At 45.4% G+C, this 14,184-nt stretch overlaps 1 protein-coding gene and 1 long non-coding RNA gene across 2 annotated transcripts; both read right to left on the minus strand.

Moving 5' to 3' along the window:
• Positions 441-1,101, minus strand: LOC104710965. Its single transcript, XR_755159.1, has 2 exons — positions 987-1,101; positions 441-861 (listed from the first exon to the last, which is right to left on the minus strand). It is a non-coding gene; the product is annotated as an uncharacterized LOC104710965 (long non-coding RNA).
• On the minus strand, positions 1,991-9,733 carry LOC104715263. The gene is made up of 5 exons (XM_010432683.1): positions 9,571-9,733; positions 8,878-9,417; positions 8,350-8,687; positions 8,031-8,295; positions 1,991-2,007 (listed from the first exon to the last, which is right to left on the minus strand). The coding sequence occupies exons 1-5, from the start codon at positions 9,731-9,733 to the stop codon at positions 1,991-1,993; spliced, it is 1,323 nt and encodes a 440-aa protein (XP_010430985.1).

A 14,184-nucleotide genomic window follows, 5' to 3' on the forward strand; every position in this document is an offset into this window, starting at 1 on the left:
TTTCACAAATACATTCGTCTTCAACCAGTAAATCAATCATTTAAAATTTTTTATCATGCTTGAAACCAGTCATCCCCTAAATGAAAAGTCGTCCACAGTTATGATGAGCTCATAACCGAAGTAAATCGGTGTCAACTAGGGTAAAGTTAAAAAAAATAGATGTGGTTATGGTATCGCTTTGTTATTTCTCCTATATTAGTGGGATTGTATCACCCACCTCTATCCATGTACGTTTCTTAGTGGTAAATTTAGTAGTTAGTTTCTTTTCTTCAGAACCAAGGGAATATGAAGAAAATATTGTTAAGAAACTTTTGTTCTTGTTTTGTTCTTATGAGCAATTCTCCTAGGCTCTCAGCTTAAATATATTCTCTCACTCTCTTTCTCTGATCTCTAGGAATCGGTTTTAGAATGTTAGGCGGGAATGGATTGACGAAAACAAATACAAAACGATTATATTATATATGATGATTAAAATAAAAGTGCACAGAAGATAAGATTACATTTGAGAGGGGGGCATGCAATGGTAAGCTTTCCCCTTAATGTTTTTTATTTCGAAGCAAAAGAAACTTGAACATAAACACACGCAAATGGCATGTCCTCACACCGAAAGGGAACAAAAGTCACACTTGGTAATTACATGATGAGGTTATTTTTAAGCCTTTTTGTAGCAGTGGCAGTGACTGTCAGTTCCCTCAACAACCGCCCAGCAGACTGGAGGACTACCGTATGTGGCTACGCAACACGTACAACATTGAGCATTTGTTGTACCGTGGGCCGACGGGCACTCGCCAAGGAACACACGTGAAGCGGCCGTAAGACATCCACCAGCACCACAGGTTTGAGCCTCAGTATTAAGGATTCCTAGATGTTGACATATTAATTCGTCAGCAGAAGATACTTAAGAGGCAACTGCAAAGTACAATATATAGATGAGATCAACTTTGTAAAACTAATATTATACAAGTTGAAGCCATCAGGAGAACAACCAAGAGAACAGTAAAGCTGACGGAGTTGATGAGGTTCTTTGCCATTTCTTTTCTTCTTTGCTTTGCCTTCGCTGAAACTTGTTCTTTTTGTTTTTCTTTTGGATTAACTTCAAACTTTGATGGTTTAAATTCGTAGGTGTGGTCAACTATTTATAGTCAAAATTTAGAAACTTTGTTATATTTATTTAATCACTTCTCTCTTCTTTCTGATTTTCCCAAGTTCATAATGTCGCCACAATTATGCACGGCCGTCTTTGTTATCCTCTTTTTTTTAATCATGCACTTGTCTTTAAAAAATCAACTTAAAAGTAGGTCATCTCTGTATAAATTGTTTTTTATGTTCATTTTTCTTTAGTTTGAAATAACTATTGTTTAAAATTGATATCGTTGTGAGTAAGCAGGAATCTTGGCAATTCTTTAATCCAACAATGATAACGATTTTCCCTCATCAGTTCATTAAACAACTTTAGGGTTTCAGCTACAAGGCAACTTTCGAGGTGACACTCCTAACTCGCCAAAATTATAATTTTAATAAATTTTAGTGGTATGTTTCGAAAATAAAACTAGACGTAGAATTTCCGAAAAGAAACTTATTTTTGTGGTATTTATCTTCTTTTAAATCTAACATAATAACGTTGTAAATACAATAATTAATTCTAAAAGGTCAAATTCTTAATTAATTTGTATATACATCTAAAACAATTTTTTCTGTTTTTTTTTTATAAATAATAATAATATTAATTCTTTAGTGGTCCCATACCCACTAACAATCTAGCAACAATCAACAACAGCGGATAGCGAAGCAGTTCCATTAAACCAATAAGAATCTCAACAATAATAATCCAATAAGCAACAAAGTCAAATAACCAAAACCAGCAATGAAATAATCAAGTTCCAACATCCTATAATGTTCTATCAACTCAATTCTAGCAACCTACCAATAGCTCGACCACAATCAATCAAGCCTCTAGAACATCCTCCTCCTCACCTCCTTGATTTCATAATCACACTTTGCCTTTACCTGCACACCACAAACAACAATTGAGATACGTAAGTATTATCATAAATATTTAATGAGGCAATCCTCCCATCTACTGGGCTATACACACAAGCATTTGATAATTCAATGTCAAGCAATCATCAAACAATAACAATCAAACCAGGAAACAAGCAATCGTCGACCAACAAAGGTTGGTGCCGACCGACACCATACCAGTGTCGATCGACACTAACAACCTGGTGTCAACCGACACCCCAACTGGTGTCGACCGACACCTCCTCGACACCTCCCAAAAACTCTAGTTGTGTCGACCGACACCTCCACATGGTGTCGATCGACACTCCCAATGATTCCCGAGCCGTCCTCGCACTAGTGTCGACCGACACACTATCGTCTTCCTCGACGCTCTCATGCAGATCTCCGCTTCCCAACGCTTCCCAATCATCCCAAACTCATCCATAAGCCACATAAGAACGTAGAAACACCAAAACAACCACAAGCAAGCAAGGAATCAATCAAAAAACTCAAAAATCACAAAATATAGAATTCTCAAGCTTAGATAAGCCATGGTCATGCACTCACCTCTTTTGCAGGAGAATCTGAATCAAAACCAGCAACCACACACTCCTAGCAAGCTTCTGATGCAATCCCAGCAACAAATCTCTCTAAAAACCACCAACAATCTCTCCAAAACTCAAGAACACTCACAAGTCTCCTTATTCTCTCTATAACACTTAAGCGGCGACAAAAACCCTCTTTCCCAAAACAATAGTCGACTTTTTCCTTATAAATGTTGGTTTTAGTGATTTTAATTGAACCAAACCGAACCAAACAGCAATTAAAACAAACCGGTCAAAACCAGGATTGCTGGTGTCGATCGATACACCACTGGTGTCGATCGACACCCCCTCCAAAAGTATAATTTTTGGTTCGCGGATGTTACAACCCACCAACAAGGATTTATCCTCAAATCCCGCAGCACTGTCAATCTGCCAAGGACCTCCGTGCCACCGTCAACATGGCCCGCACGTCCTCCGGCCGGACTGAACACCGTCAGCCGAGGTTTCCCGTGCCACTGTCGCAAAAGGCCGCACACCTCGAGGTCTTCATCTAGTCAATATACTCACATCCTAGACATTTTTTGCTCACAACTTAGTGCTCCCCCTGTCTGTGGTTGCAACCAACGAATCATGCCGGCTCGCTATCAGGCTAACCACCTTAAGCTACGGGATCTAGGAAGTCACTCACACTCACTCCCCCCGCTCTCAGGTCGCAACCCTCGAGACATACCGGCTCACATCCGAGCCGCGGCTCACAGCTACGGTATCCAGGGAGTCTCAAAATGCTGCTCTTGGGTCGTCACCCTAAAGCGCGCTCTCGGATCGTCATCTGAAGCAAACATACCACTCCCACTCTCTGGCCACAAAGTCCATCGAGCTATTGGTATCACATGAGTTGGGCAAACACGGCCTTGAGCAAACAAGTCTGATGTCAACGAGTATCTCCTGACTAGATCTACCTTAACACTTTCCATTTCTGGAACTTCTATTTTTAGAAACTTTCCTCTTTTAGCAGTGCGCCTTCACGGAAACTCATATCCCGAACACCACCTCATCTTGGTACTTAGTCGCACAACCAACCACCCCTAAGCGACCAAGTAACAAGAGAGATGGGCTGGAATACTCCATTTCTGCTCCAACCACGGACTACGAATGGAACCAGGCTAGACAAGCTCAGTCATGGCCTGCTTCTCAAACCACTTCTTGAACCTTGCCTTCATCCTCGCCTCCGGCTCCCAAGTATGCTCCTCCACACCATCACAGTCCCATAGGAGTCTCATCAAAGGAATCTTCTTCCTACGAACTTCCTTGACTCTCCTCTGGAGCACCCTCAACGCTCTCGCCTCCAAGATCATGTTAGGCTGTAGATCCTCAAGAATCTTAGGCAACAACCGATCCCCTCGTGAAGAAACTTCCTCAGCATCGACACATGAAACATCTTGTGGAACGTACGCATAACCTCAGGAAACTCCAACCTTTATGCCATTAGCCCCACCCGCTCAATCACTCTGAACGGTCCCATGTACATTGGACTCAACTTAGTCTCTGTCAATGACCTGTTCGGACCCCGCAACATGGACTTCTTGAGGTACACTCTACCACCAATGNCCACTCTCTGGCCACAAAGTCCATCGAGCTATTGGTATCACATGAGTTGGGCAAACACGGCCTTGAGCAAACAAGTCTGATGTCAACGAGTATCTCCTGACTAGATCTACCTTAACACTTTCCATTTCTGGAACTTCTATTTTTAGAAACTTTCCTCTTTTAGCAGTGCGCCTTCACGGAAACTCATATCCCGAACACCACCTCATCTTGGTACTTAGTCGCACAACCAACCACCCCTAAGCGACCAAGTAACAAGAGAGATGGGCTGGAATACTCCATTTCTGCTCCAACCACGGACTACGAATGGAACCAGGCTAGACAAGCTCAGTCATGGCCTGCTTCTCAAACCACTTCTTGAACCTTGCCTTCATCCTCGCCTCCGGCTCCCAAGTATGCTCCTCCACACCATCACAGTCCCATAGGAGTCTCATCAAAGGAATCTTCTTCCTACGAACTTCCTTGACTCTCCTCTGGAGCACCCTCAACGCTCTCGCCTCCAAGATCATGTTAGGCTGTAGATCCTCAAGAATCTTAGGCAACAACCGATCCCCTCGTGAAGAAACTTCCTCAGCATCGACACATGAAACATCTTGTGGAACGTACGCATAACCTCAGGAAACTCCAACCTTTATGCCATTAGCCCCACCCGCTCAATCACTCTGAACGGTCCCATGTACATTGGACTCAACTTAGTCTCTGTCAATGACCTGTTCGGACCCCGCAACATGGACTTCTTGAGGTACACTCTACCACCAATGTGAAACTCAAGATCCTTCCTCCTCTTATCAGCATAGCTCTTCTGCCGATCCCGAGCCTCCTTCATGTTCAGCCTCAGAACCCGAATCTTCTCCGAGGTCTCCTGAACAAAATCCGCACCATAAATGCTCCTCTCCCCCACCTGAGTCTAGCATAACGGTGTACGACACGGACTCCCATACAATGCCTCATAAGGAGCCATCCCAATACTCGCCTGGTAGCTGTTGTTATAAACAAACTCCACCAAGCTCAAATGATCTGCCCAATGACCACCCCAATCCAGCACGCACATCCTCAGTAAATCCTCCAAAGTTTGGATAGTCCTCTCCNCACCCCTAAGCGACCAAGTAACAAGAGAGATGGGCTGGAATACTCCATTTCTGCTCCAACCACGGACTACGAATGGAACCAGGCTAGACAAGCTCAGTCATGGCCTGCTTCTCAAACCACTTCTTGAACCTTGCCTTCATCCTCGCCTCCGGCTCCCAAGTATGCTCCTCCACACCATCACAGTCCCATAGGAGTCTCATCAAAGGAATCTTCTTCCTACGAACTTCCTTGACTCTCCTCTGGAGCACCCTCAACGCTCTCGCCTCCAAGATCATGTTAGGCTGTAGATCCTCAAGAATCTTAGGCAACAACCGATCCCCTCGTGAAGAAACTTCCTCAGCATCGACACATGAAACATCTTGTGGAACGTACGCATAACCTCAGGAAACTCCAACCTTTATGCCATTAGCCCCACCCGCTCAATCACTCTGAACGGTCCCATGTACATTGGACTCAACTTAGTCTCTGTCAATGACCTGTTCGGACCCCGCAACATGGACTTCTTGAGGTACACTCTACCACCAATGTGAAACTCAAGATCCTTCCTCCTCTTATCAGCATAGCTCTTCTGCCGATCCCGAGCCTCCTTCATGTTCAGCCTCAGAACCCGAATCTTCTCCGAGGTCTCCTGAACAAAATCCGCACCATAAATGCTCCTCTCCCCCACCTGAGTCTAGCATAACGGTGTACGACACGGACTCCCATACAATGCCTCATAAGGAGCCATCCCAATACTCGCCTGGTAGCTGTTGTTATAAACAAACTCCACCAAGCTCAAATGATCTGCCCAATGACCACCCCAATCCAGCACGCACATCCTCAGTAAATCCTCCAAAGTTTGGATAGTCCTCTCCGACTGACCGTCCGTCTGAGGATGATAGGTTGTACTCATATGCACCTTCGTGCCCATCTTCGCCTGAAACGCCTTCCAGAATACCGAGGTGAACTTGGAATCTATGTCTGACACAATAATAGCAGGTACCCATGCAATCTGACTATCTCCCTCACATACTTCCTAGCCAAAACCGTTGCTCCATCAGTTTTCTTGATGGCCAGAAAATGTGCAGACTTAGTTAAACGGTCCACAATGACCCAAATCGCATCAAACGTCTGTGACATAGGTAATCCTACCACGAAGTCCATCGTGATCATATCCTACATCCACTCCGGAATGGATAAACTCTGCAATAAACCACCTGGAACCTGATGCTCAGCCTTCATTAGCTGGCAAGTGTCGCACTTCGAAACCCAGTCAGCTACGTCTTTCTTCATACCGACCCAGTGATAATACCGCTTGAGGTCACGGTACATCTTGGTCAAATGATGAATAGAGAACTTGCTCGAATGAGCCTCTCTCAATATCTCCTGCCTGAGATCCTCACCCTTGGGCCCACAGACCCGACCATGCACAAGGATAGTCCCATTACCATAGACCTGATACTCCAAACCCGCAGCCTTAGAGGCATTCACCAGCCCCTCATCACTCTCCTGAGCTAACTGCACTCTACTCAACAAATCCGCTCAAACAGTTGTCTCCAAACCCAAAGGTTCCTGTCAGATAGCACACAACCTCAATGCACTAATCTCACCTACCACCACCTCCATATCCTGCTCATGAGCCGAAGCCGCCCGCTTCCGACTCAAGACATCTGCAACCAGGTTAGCTTTACCAGGATGTAAGCTATGTCCAGATCATAATCCGCTACTAACTCCATCCAACGCCTCTGTCTCAAATTCAGCTCACGCTGAGTAAAAATGTACTTCAAACTCTTATGATCTGTAAATACATGTACCTTCCCGCCATATAGATAAGACTTCCAAATCTTCAGAGCAAATACTACTGCTGCCATCTCCAAATCATGAGTAGGATAATTAGCCTCATGCTTCCTCAACTGCCGCGAAGCATAGGCTATAACCTTCCCCTGCTGCATAAGCACACAACCCAACCAACCTCCAGAAGCATCTGTATACACAACATAAGGCTCGTTCTGCTGAGGCAGTGCTAACACCGACGTGGTAGTCAATATCTGCTTGAAGCTTGCAAAACTCGCCTCACACTCCGGTGACCACACGAATGGAACCTCCTTCCCTGTGAGCTTAGTCATCGGCTATGCCATACTCGCACATCCCTACACAAACCTCCTGTAGTAAACCGCTAACCCCTGAAAACTCCTGATCTCTGTGGCACTCTGCGGCCTCAGCCACTCCCTGATGGCCTGAATCTTCTCGGGATCCACTGAAACTCCCTCTGCAGAAACAATGTGACCCAAGAACCCTATCTCCCGGTGCCAGAAACTACACTTACTCAGCTTAGCAAACAACTTCTGCTCCCGCAGCTTCTCCAAAACCGCTCTCAGATGTACTGCATGCTCCTCAGGACTCTTGGAATATACCAGGATGTCGTCGATGAAAATGATGACAGCACGTCCAAAAACTTCTGAAACACGCTGTTCATCAATCTCATAAACACAGCTGGCGCGTTCGTCAAACCGAAAGGCATCACCACGAACTCATAATGCCCGTATCTCGTCCTGAAGGCACTCTTCCTCACATCTGCCTCATGTATCAGAATCTGATGATAACCCTATGCCAAGTAAATCTTGTGGAACCAAGTAGCACCCTTCAACTGATCTAACAATTCATCAATCCTCGGGAGAGGGTACTTATTCTTCACAGTGACCCGGTTCAAACCCCGATAGTCGATACACAACTGAAAACTCCCGTCCTTCTTTTTAACAAACAGCACCGGTGCTCCCCACTGTGAACAACTAGGATGGATAAAACCCTTACTCAACAAATCGTCAAGCTGCTTCTTCAGCACTGCCATCTCTGCCGGAGCCATCCTGTAGGGCGCCTTAGACAACGGCGTTGTCCATGGTTCCAACTCTATCGTGAAGGGATCAGACCGAGATGGTGGTAACCCTTGCAATGATTGGAACACATCCTCAAACTCCTTCACAACCCGAATAGCTCCAACAGAAGACTGCCCCACTGACTCCAGCATCGAAATTGTAACCAAATAGGCCTTACACCCCTTCTCGATCATCTTCCCAGCCTGCACAACCGAGATCACGAGACTCCCTGAAGTCGGTCTCACTCTCTCAAATACCAACTTCCCTTCTGGACGCTCAAAGACCACCCTGCCAATGTAGCAATCCAAATGCACCCTATGATGATGCAACCAATCCATCTCCAAAATTACATCATACAGCTCCACGAGACTGATAATCAAATCTGTCGGCCTCGACTCCCCCGCAATCTGAATATCCATATCACTCACTCGACCAAAGACTCTCAGGAACTTCCCTCCTGCAACCTTGACAACACCCGTTCTCTCATCGGGATCTCCTCTGATATTAGCGCTCTCCGCGCACTCCGGAGTAATGAAGCAATGAGTTGCTCCAGAGTCAAACAGAACGTGGGACATAAACCAGCCCACCGACATCCCTACACAAACCTAATGTGTTGAGAACCTAACATTCAATCACAAGCAAAACAAACATAGATATGAACTATTGAATTGGCCAAGTTCAAATCTCATAAGTTATACATGTGATCGCTCCTGCACTGGTGCCATCGAGCTCCACAGTCGAGTACACCCGCGACGTCGGCTCGATCCATCCCACCGACTGCACACCCAGCTGCACTCCTAGCTGCCCTCCAGCATTCACCGCTGCTACCGCCATCTGCTGTAACTTAGGACAACGAGGCTTGATATGCCCCGTCTCCCTGCAGTGGTAACACACTCGAGTATCTGCCCGCTTCTCCGTCACTGCCCGCTGCTCTATCACTGCCTGCTGCTCTGTCACTAACCGCTGCTCACCTCTCTGCGGACAGTCAAAGCAGCCAGCGCCATCGGACCCAGATCTCTGCATAGCATCATACTTCCGCTTCTGCCCTGATGCAGGCTTGCCGCCCTTGCTAGGAACAGAATGCGGCTGCGAATGCTTCGGCTGCACCGAAGGATTGACCACCACCACCTGTGACCTCAAGTCATCCTCTATCCCAGCTGCAACCTCTACCAGCTCTGCTCTCGTAGCATAAGTCCTCACTCTACACCGAGTACGTAGATCATCCCGCAGAGCTAACAAGAACCTCCGCACCTGCGCCGACTCTGGCACCAAAGCCCGGACTGCATACACCACAAGCCGACTGAACTCTGCATCCAGCTCCTGCACTGTACGGTTCCCCTAAGCCAATCCCAATAACCGTTCCTCCATGCGATCAAGTGCCTCCTGTGGAAAGTACTTGGAGTTAAACTCCCTCAAAAAATCCGCCCAAGTCATCTCCCGCTGGACCCTCAGTGCTGTTACCAACCTCCACCACATACGTGCATCTCCTGACAAGTTGTGCACTGCCAAATCCACCCTAAACTGGTCGGGACACCGAAGCGACTGGAAAAGATCGTCCATCTGCTCTCTCCACTCATCCGCTACACTTGGATCCGTGCCTCCCGAGAAAGACCCCGCTCCCACTCGCTGCAGCTGCACCATCATCTGCACATACTGAGCGTCCACTACCTCGGCCCCCGGCTGCACACCTTCCTACAAACCCGCCATAGGCTGCACCGCTGGAACCTACCCACCAACCACTGGCGGCACCACCAGAACCTGCCCACCAACCACTGGCGGCACTGCTGCTGGAAGCCGCACCAACACCCACACCCGGGGCAACACCGTGACCAACACCGGGCCCATCCGCCCTACCGACACCCAAAAAAGCCTGGTCTCCAAACACTCTAGGATGAACCTGTGACTCCGCCACCTCCTCACTGGCCATGCTCTGGATCACACTCTCACTGGCCTCGGGAACCTGACCCCATCCCCGTCCACGTCCACGACCACGACCACGACCACGACCGCGACCAACAGCATTCTCACTTCTAACCATCTGTATCACCAAGAACGGAAGGCTAAGCAAACAAATAGTTCTAATAACACAAGAACACAACTCACCGTGGAATCACAAAGCAGACTGGAAAAGGATGTTCTAGGACCTCATGCCACACAGAATTGACTAACTCACATAATCAACTCTAGCATGAAATCCTAAACACCAACAGCAAAAGCAACAGTGAACTCTAGACTGCCACTTCTCAGTAGGCCCAATGTCCACTCCCAGTCCATGGTCCCACTTTTCTTAATGGGCCTTATGTCCTCTCACTAGGCCCGTGAGCCTATCCAAATCCGATGGCCGGTTTGCTACGTCTAGGAGATTTAAAGACTTGTTACTGTCCCTACAAATCACCACATGATCTTTCCATGTGTTTTGTCCTCACTCGCACAGTTCCGACAGTCACTTCCCGGAAGGTCACCCATCCTGAGACTACTCCAGCTCAAGCACGCTTAACTGTGGAGTTATCTCAGGACCCTTGATCGAAAAGATAAGTGCACTTTGGTGATATAGGTGGCCAATTCAATTATTTTAAACCTCTCCGCAAATATCTGAAACCGGGGTATCACAATTCACCCCCACTAACAGATCGCAACGTCCTCGTTGCGCACCAAGACCGTCACCCCTGACAGTGTGAGCCCACTCGATTTCACACTCGTCTGGGTTTGGCTCTGATACCAAAATGAAACATCCCTTCCTGTTTTTTTATATATATAATGATAATATTAATTCTCTAGTGGTCCCATACCCAGTAACAACCTAGCAACAATCAACAACAGTGGATAACGAAACAGTTCCATTAAACCTATAAGAATCTCAACAATAATAATCCAATAACCAACAAAGTCAAATAACCAAAACCAGCAATGAAATAATCAAGTTCCAACATCCTACAATGTTCTATCAACTCAATTCTAGCAACCTATCAATAGCTAGACCACAAATCAATCAAGCCTCTAGAACATCCTCCTCCTCATCGCCTTAATTCCACGATCACACTTTTCCTTTACTTGCATACCACAAACAACAATTGAGATGTGTAAGTATTATCATAAATACTTAGTGAGGCAATCCTCCCATCTACTGGGCTATACACACAAGCATTTGAGAATCCAATATCAAGAAATCATCAAACAATAACAATCAAACATGGAAACAAGCAATCGTCGACCAACAAAGGTTGGTGTCGACCGACACCATACCAGTGTCGATCAACACTGACAACCTGGTGTCGACCGACACCCCAACTGGTGTCGACCGACACCTGCTCGAAACCTCCCAAAACTCCTAGTTGTGTCGACCGACACCTCAAAATGGTGTCGATCGACACTCCCAAAGATTCCCGAGCCGTCCTCGCACTAGTGTCGACCGACACACTAATGGTGTCGATCGACACTGCTACCAAGCATCGTCTTCCTCGACGCTCTCTTGCAGATCTCTGCTTCCCAACGCTTCCCAATCATCCCAAACTCATCCATAAGCCACATAAGGACGTAGAAACACCAAAACAACCACAAGGAAGCAAGGAATCAATCAAACATCTCAAAAATCACAAAAACATAGAATTCTCAAGAATGGTCATGCACTTACCTCTTTTGCAGGAGAATCTGAATCAAAACCAGCAACCACAAACTCCTAGCAAGCTTCTGATGCAATCCCATCAACAGATCTCTCCAAAAACCACCAACAATCTCTCCAAAACTCAAGAACACTCACAAGTCTCTTTTTTCTCTCTAAGAACACTTAAGCGGTGACAAAAACCCTCTTTCCCAAAACAATAGTCAACTTTTTCATTATAAATGTTGGTTTTAGAGATTTTAATTGAACCAAACCGAACCAAACAGCAATGAAAACAAACCGGTCGAAACCAGGATTGCTGGTGTCAATCGATACACCACTGGTGTCGATCGACACCCCATCCAAAAGTACAATTTTTTGTTTGCCGATGTTACAACATGAAAGGATAAAATTACTATAAAATTCGAAATATGTCTATATTATTTAGCAAAAACAAAACATATCTACAAATTAATATATTATGCATTATACGAATTAAGCTTAAGTGATAACTGATATAAAACAAATTAAATAATATATTACCAAGTCCTATACCTGTTCACATTTAATTCTAAAATAATAGTCATTATTTAATTTTAGCTTTGCCCTCCATTTTGTATTTGGAAGCAAAAGAAACATGAACATAACATAAATACACACAAATGTCACATTTGGTACTTATAAATACACAAACTAGAGGTGAACTTGTAACGCCCCCGACTACCTACATTAAGACCTCATGTGACATTTGGTACTTATAAATACACACAACATAAATACACATTAATGACCGGACAAATACACACAAATGTCACATTTGGTACTTATAAATACACATAACATAAATACACATAAACATGAACATACTTTATTCCACAATAGACACACACTAGTTCACCACGCCCACTAGTTCCCTCTAGGGTTTCCTGAATAGCAAACACAAACCGTAAGTAATCGCGAAGATTACTTAGTGAGCTCAGGATTCCAGCATATAAATTCAACCCCCCAATTCCCCAACAACAACAAAGCAAGCAATCACACATGCAAGCAACAACAAAGCAAGCAATCACACATGAAAGCAACAACAAAGCTATCAACTATCAGAGATAGCAAGCGGAAGCTAAACAATCAATCAACACAACAACATGCATATGCAACACTCAAATGCAACATGCAACACAAAATAAAACTTGCAATAAAACTAAAGAAAAAGTTTTAATCACGTTTTAATTCTTAAGGGCTCGGTATGCTTCCTCTCCTCATCAACTCTTGAACAACCGCATCGCAACCACAAAGGCGTACGACCGGACTTCACAAAGCTACACCGTCATGTAGACAGCATCGGCCAGGGTAGCGAGCCCAGTCACCTCCGAGCTCTTCGTCACAGACCCTACAACCCGCGACCATGGATCACATGTCGCATATGTATGCTGTACGGAAATTAGTTGAGGACAGCAATACCCAAATCTTAATGTATTAGCCGGACTTTCTCACGGACTACCTACATTAAGACCTCATCAATTAGATACTTGTGTTTTATGGTTTTTAAGCTCATAACTTCTCTACAAGTATCTCAACTAGCTTCCATCTCCAATACTTAGATCCTCCTGATCTAAAATTGAGAGAATCGCTCCACAATGTTACCAACTCCATTACTAGAACCTCTCGAACTAGTAACGAGTGTAACCTCACACCACATGCATTTCACAAGAAAAATCACAAAGATAAATCAAGTAAATGCAACTAAACACTATGCAAAACCGTCTACTAGATGGAGTTCATCGGGATCCACTCTAGTTTGGTAATATGCGTCTGAACTCACAGATAACCGGCAACTCTGGCGGGTTGATCTCGATCTCGTTCTTCTCTCGGCAGCAACTCGGTGCTCCTCTTGTTGCGATCGAGCTCCTTCTCGATCCAACACTCGGCAATGGTCGGTAGTCTTGTCTTGCAACTCTTCTTCTTCCTCTCTTCTTCCCTTCGCTCCTCCTCTCTTCCTCACTCTTTCTCTCTTTTCCCTCTTCTCTTTTTCTTCTCTTTGATTGTGTGAATGAGAAATGGGAAGAGAGGTCTCTTTATATAGAGAGCTTGGGCGGTGTGGACAACCAATGCATGCCTTGTACTTGGTTCGATCCTCTTCCTCACCTTTTGCGGAAGCTTGGAGACAAAGCTACTTCTTCCTCAAGTATTCTCTTTGTCTCCCTCCATCTTCATGCATGAATCACCATTGGCCATCTCCAAATGATGATGCTTCCTCCTCAAACTTGCATCAAACACCATTGGTCCAACACACAAATGCTAGGGAATCTCTTGTCTCCTACATTCTTGCATGCATTTGGATTGGACCAAGTGTAAGAGACAAACTCCTTAAAATCCAGAATTCTTGTCGGCTCGGACGTCGCTACTGCTGTTCGTCGACGGTCCCCGTTGTGGCTCGGTCTTCGTCGGATTTTCTCGGCATGCCTCGGACCACTCTGCGGTAGGTCTCGGCAAT

Source organism: Camelina sativa, chromosome 9 (genome assembly GCF_000633955.1).
Source record: "Camelina sativa cultivar DH55 chromosome 9, Cs, whole genome shotgun sequence".
Taxonomy (NCBI): domain Eukaryota; kingdom Viridiplantae; phylum Streptophyta; class Magnoliopsida; order Brassicales; family Brassicaceae; genus Camelina; species Camelina sativa.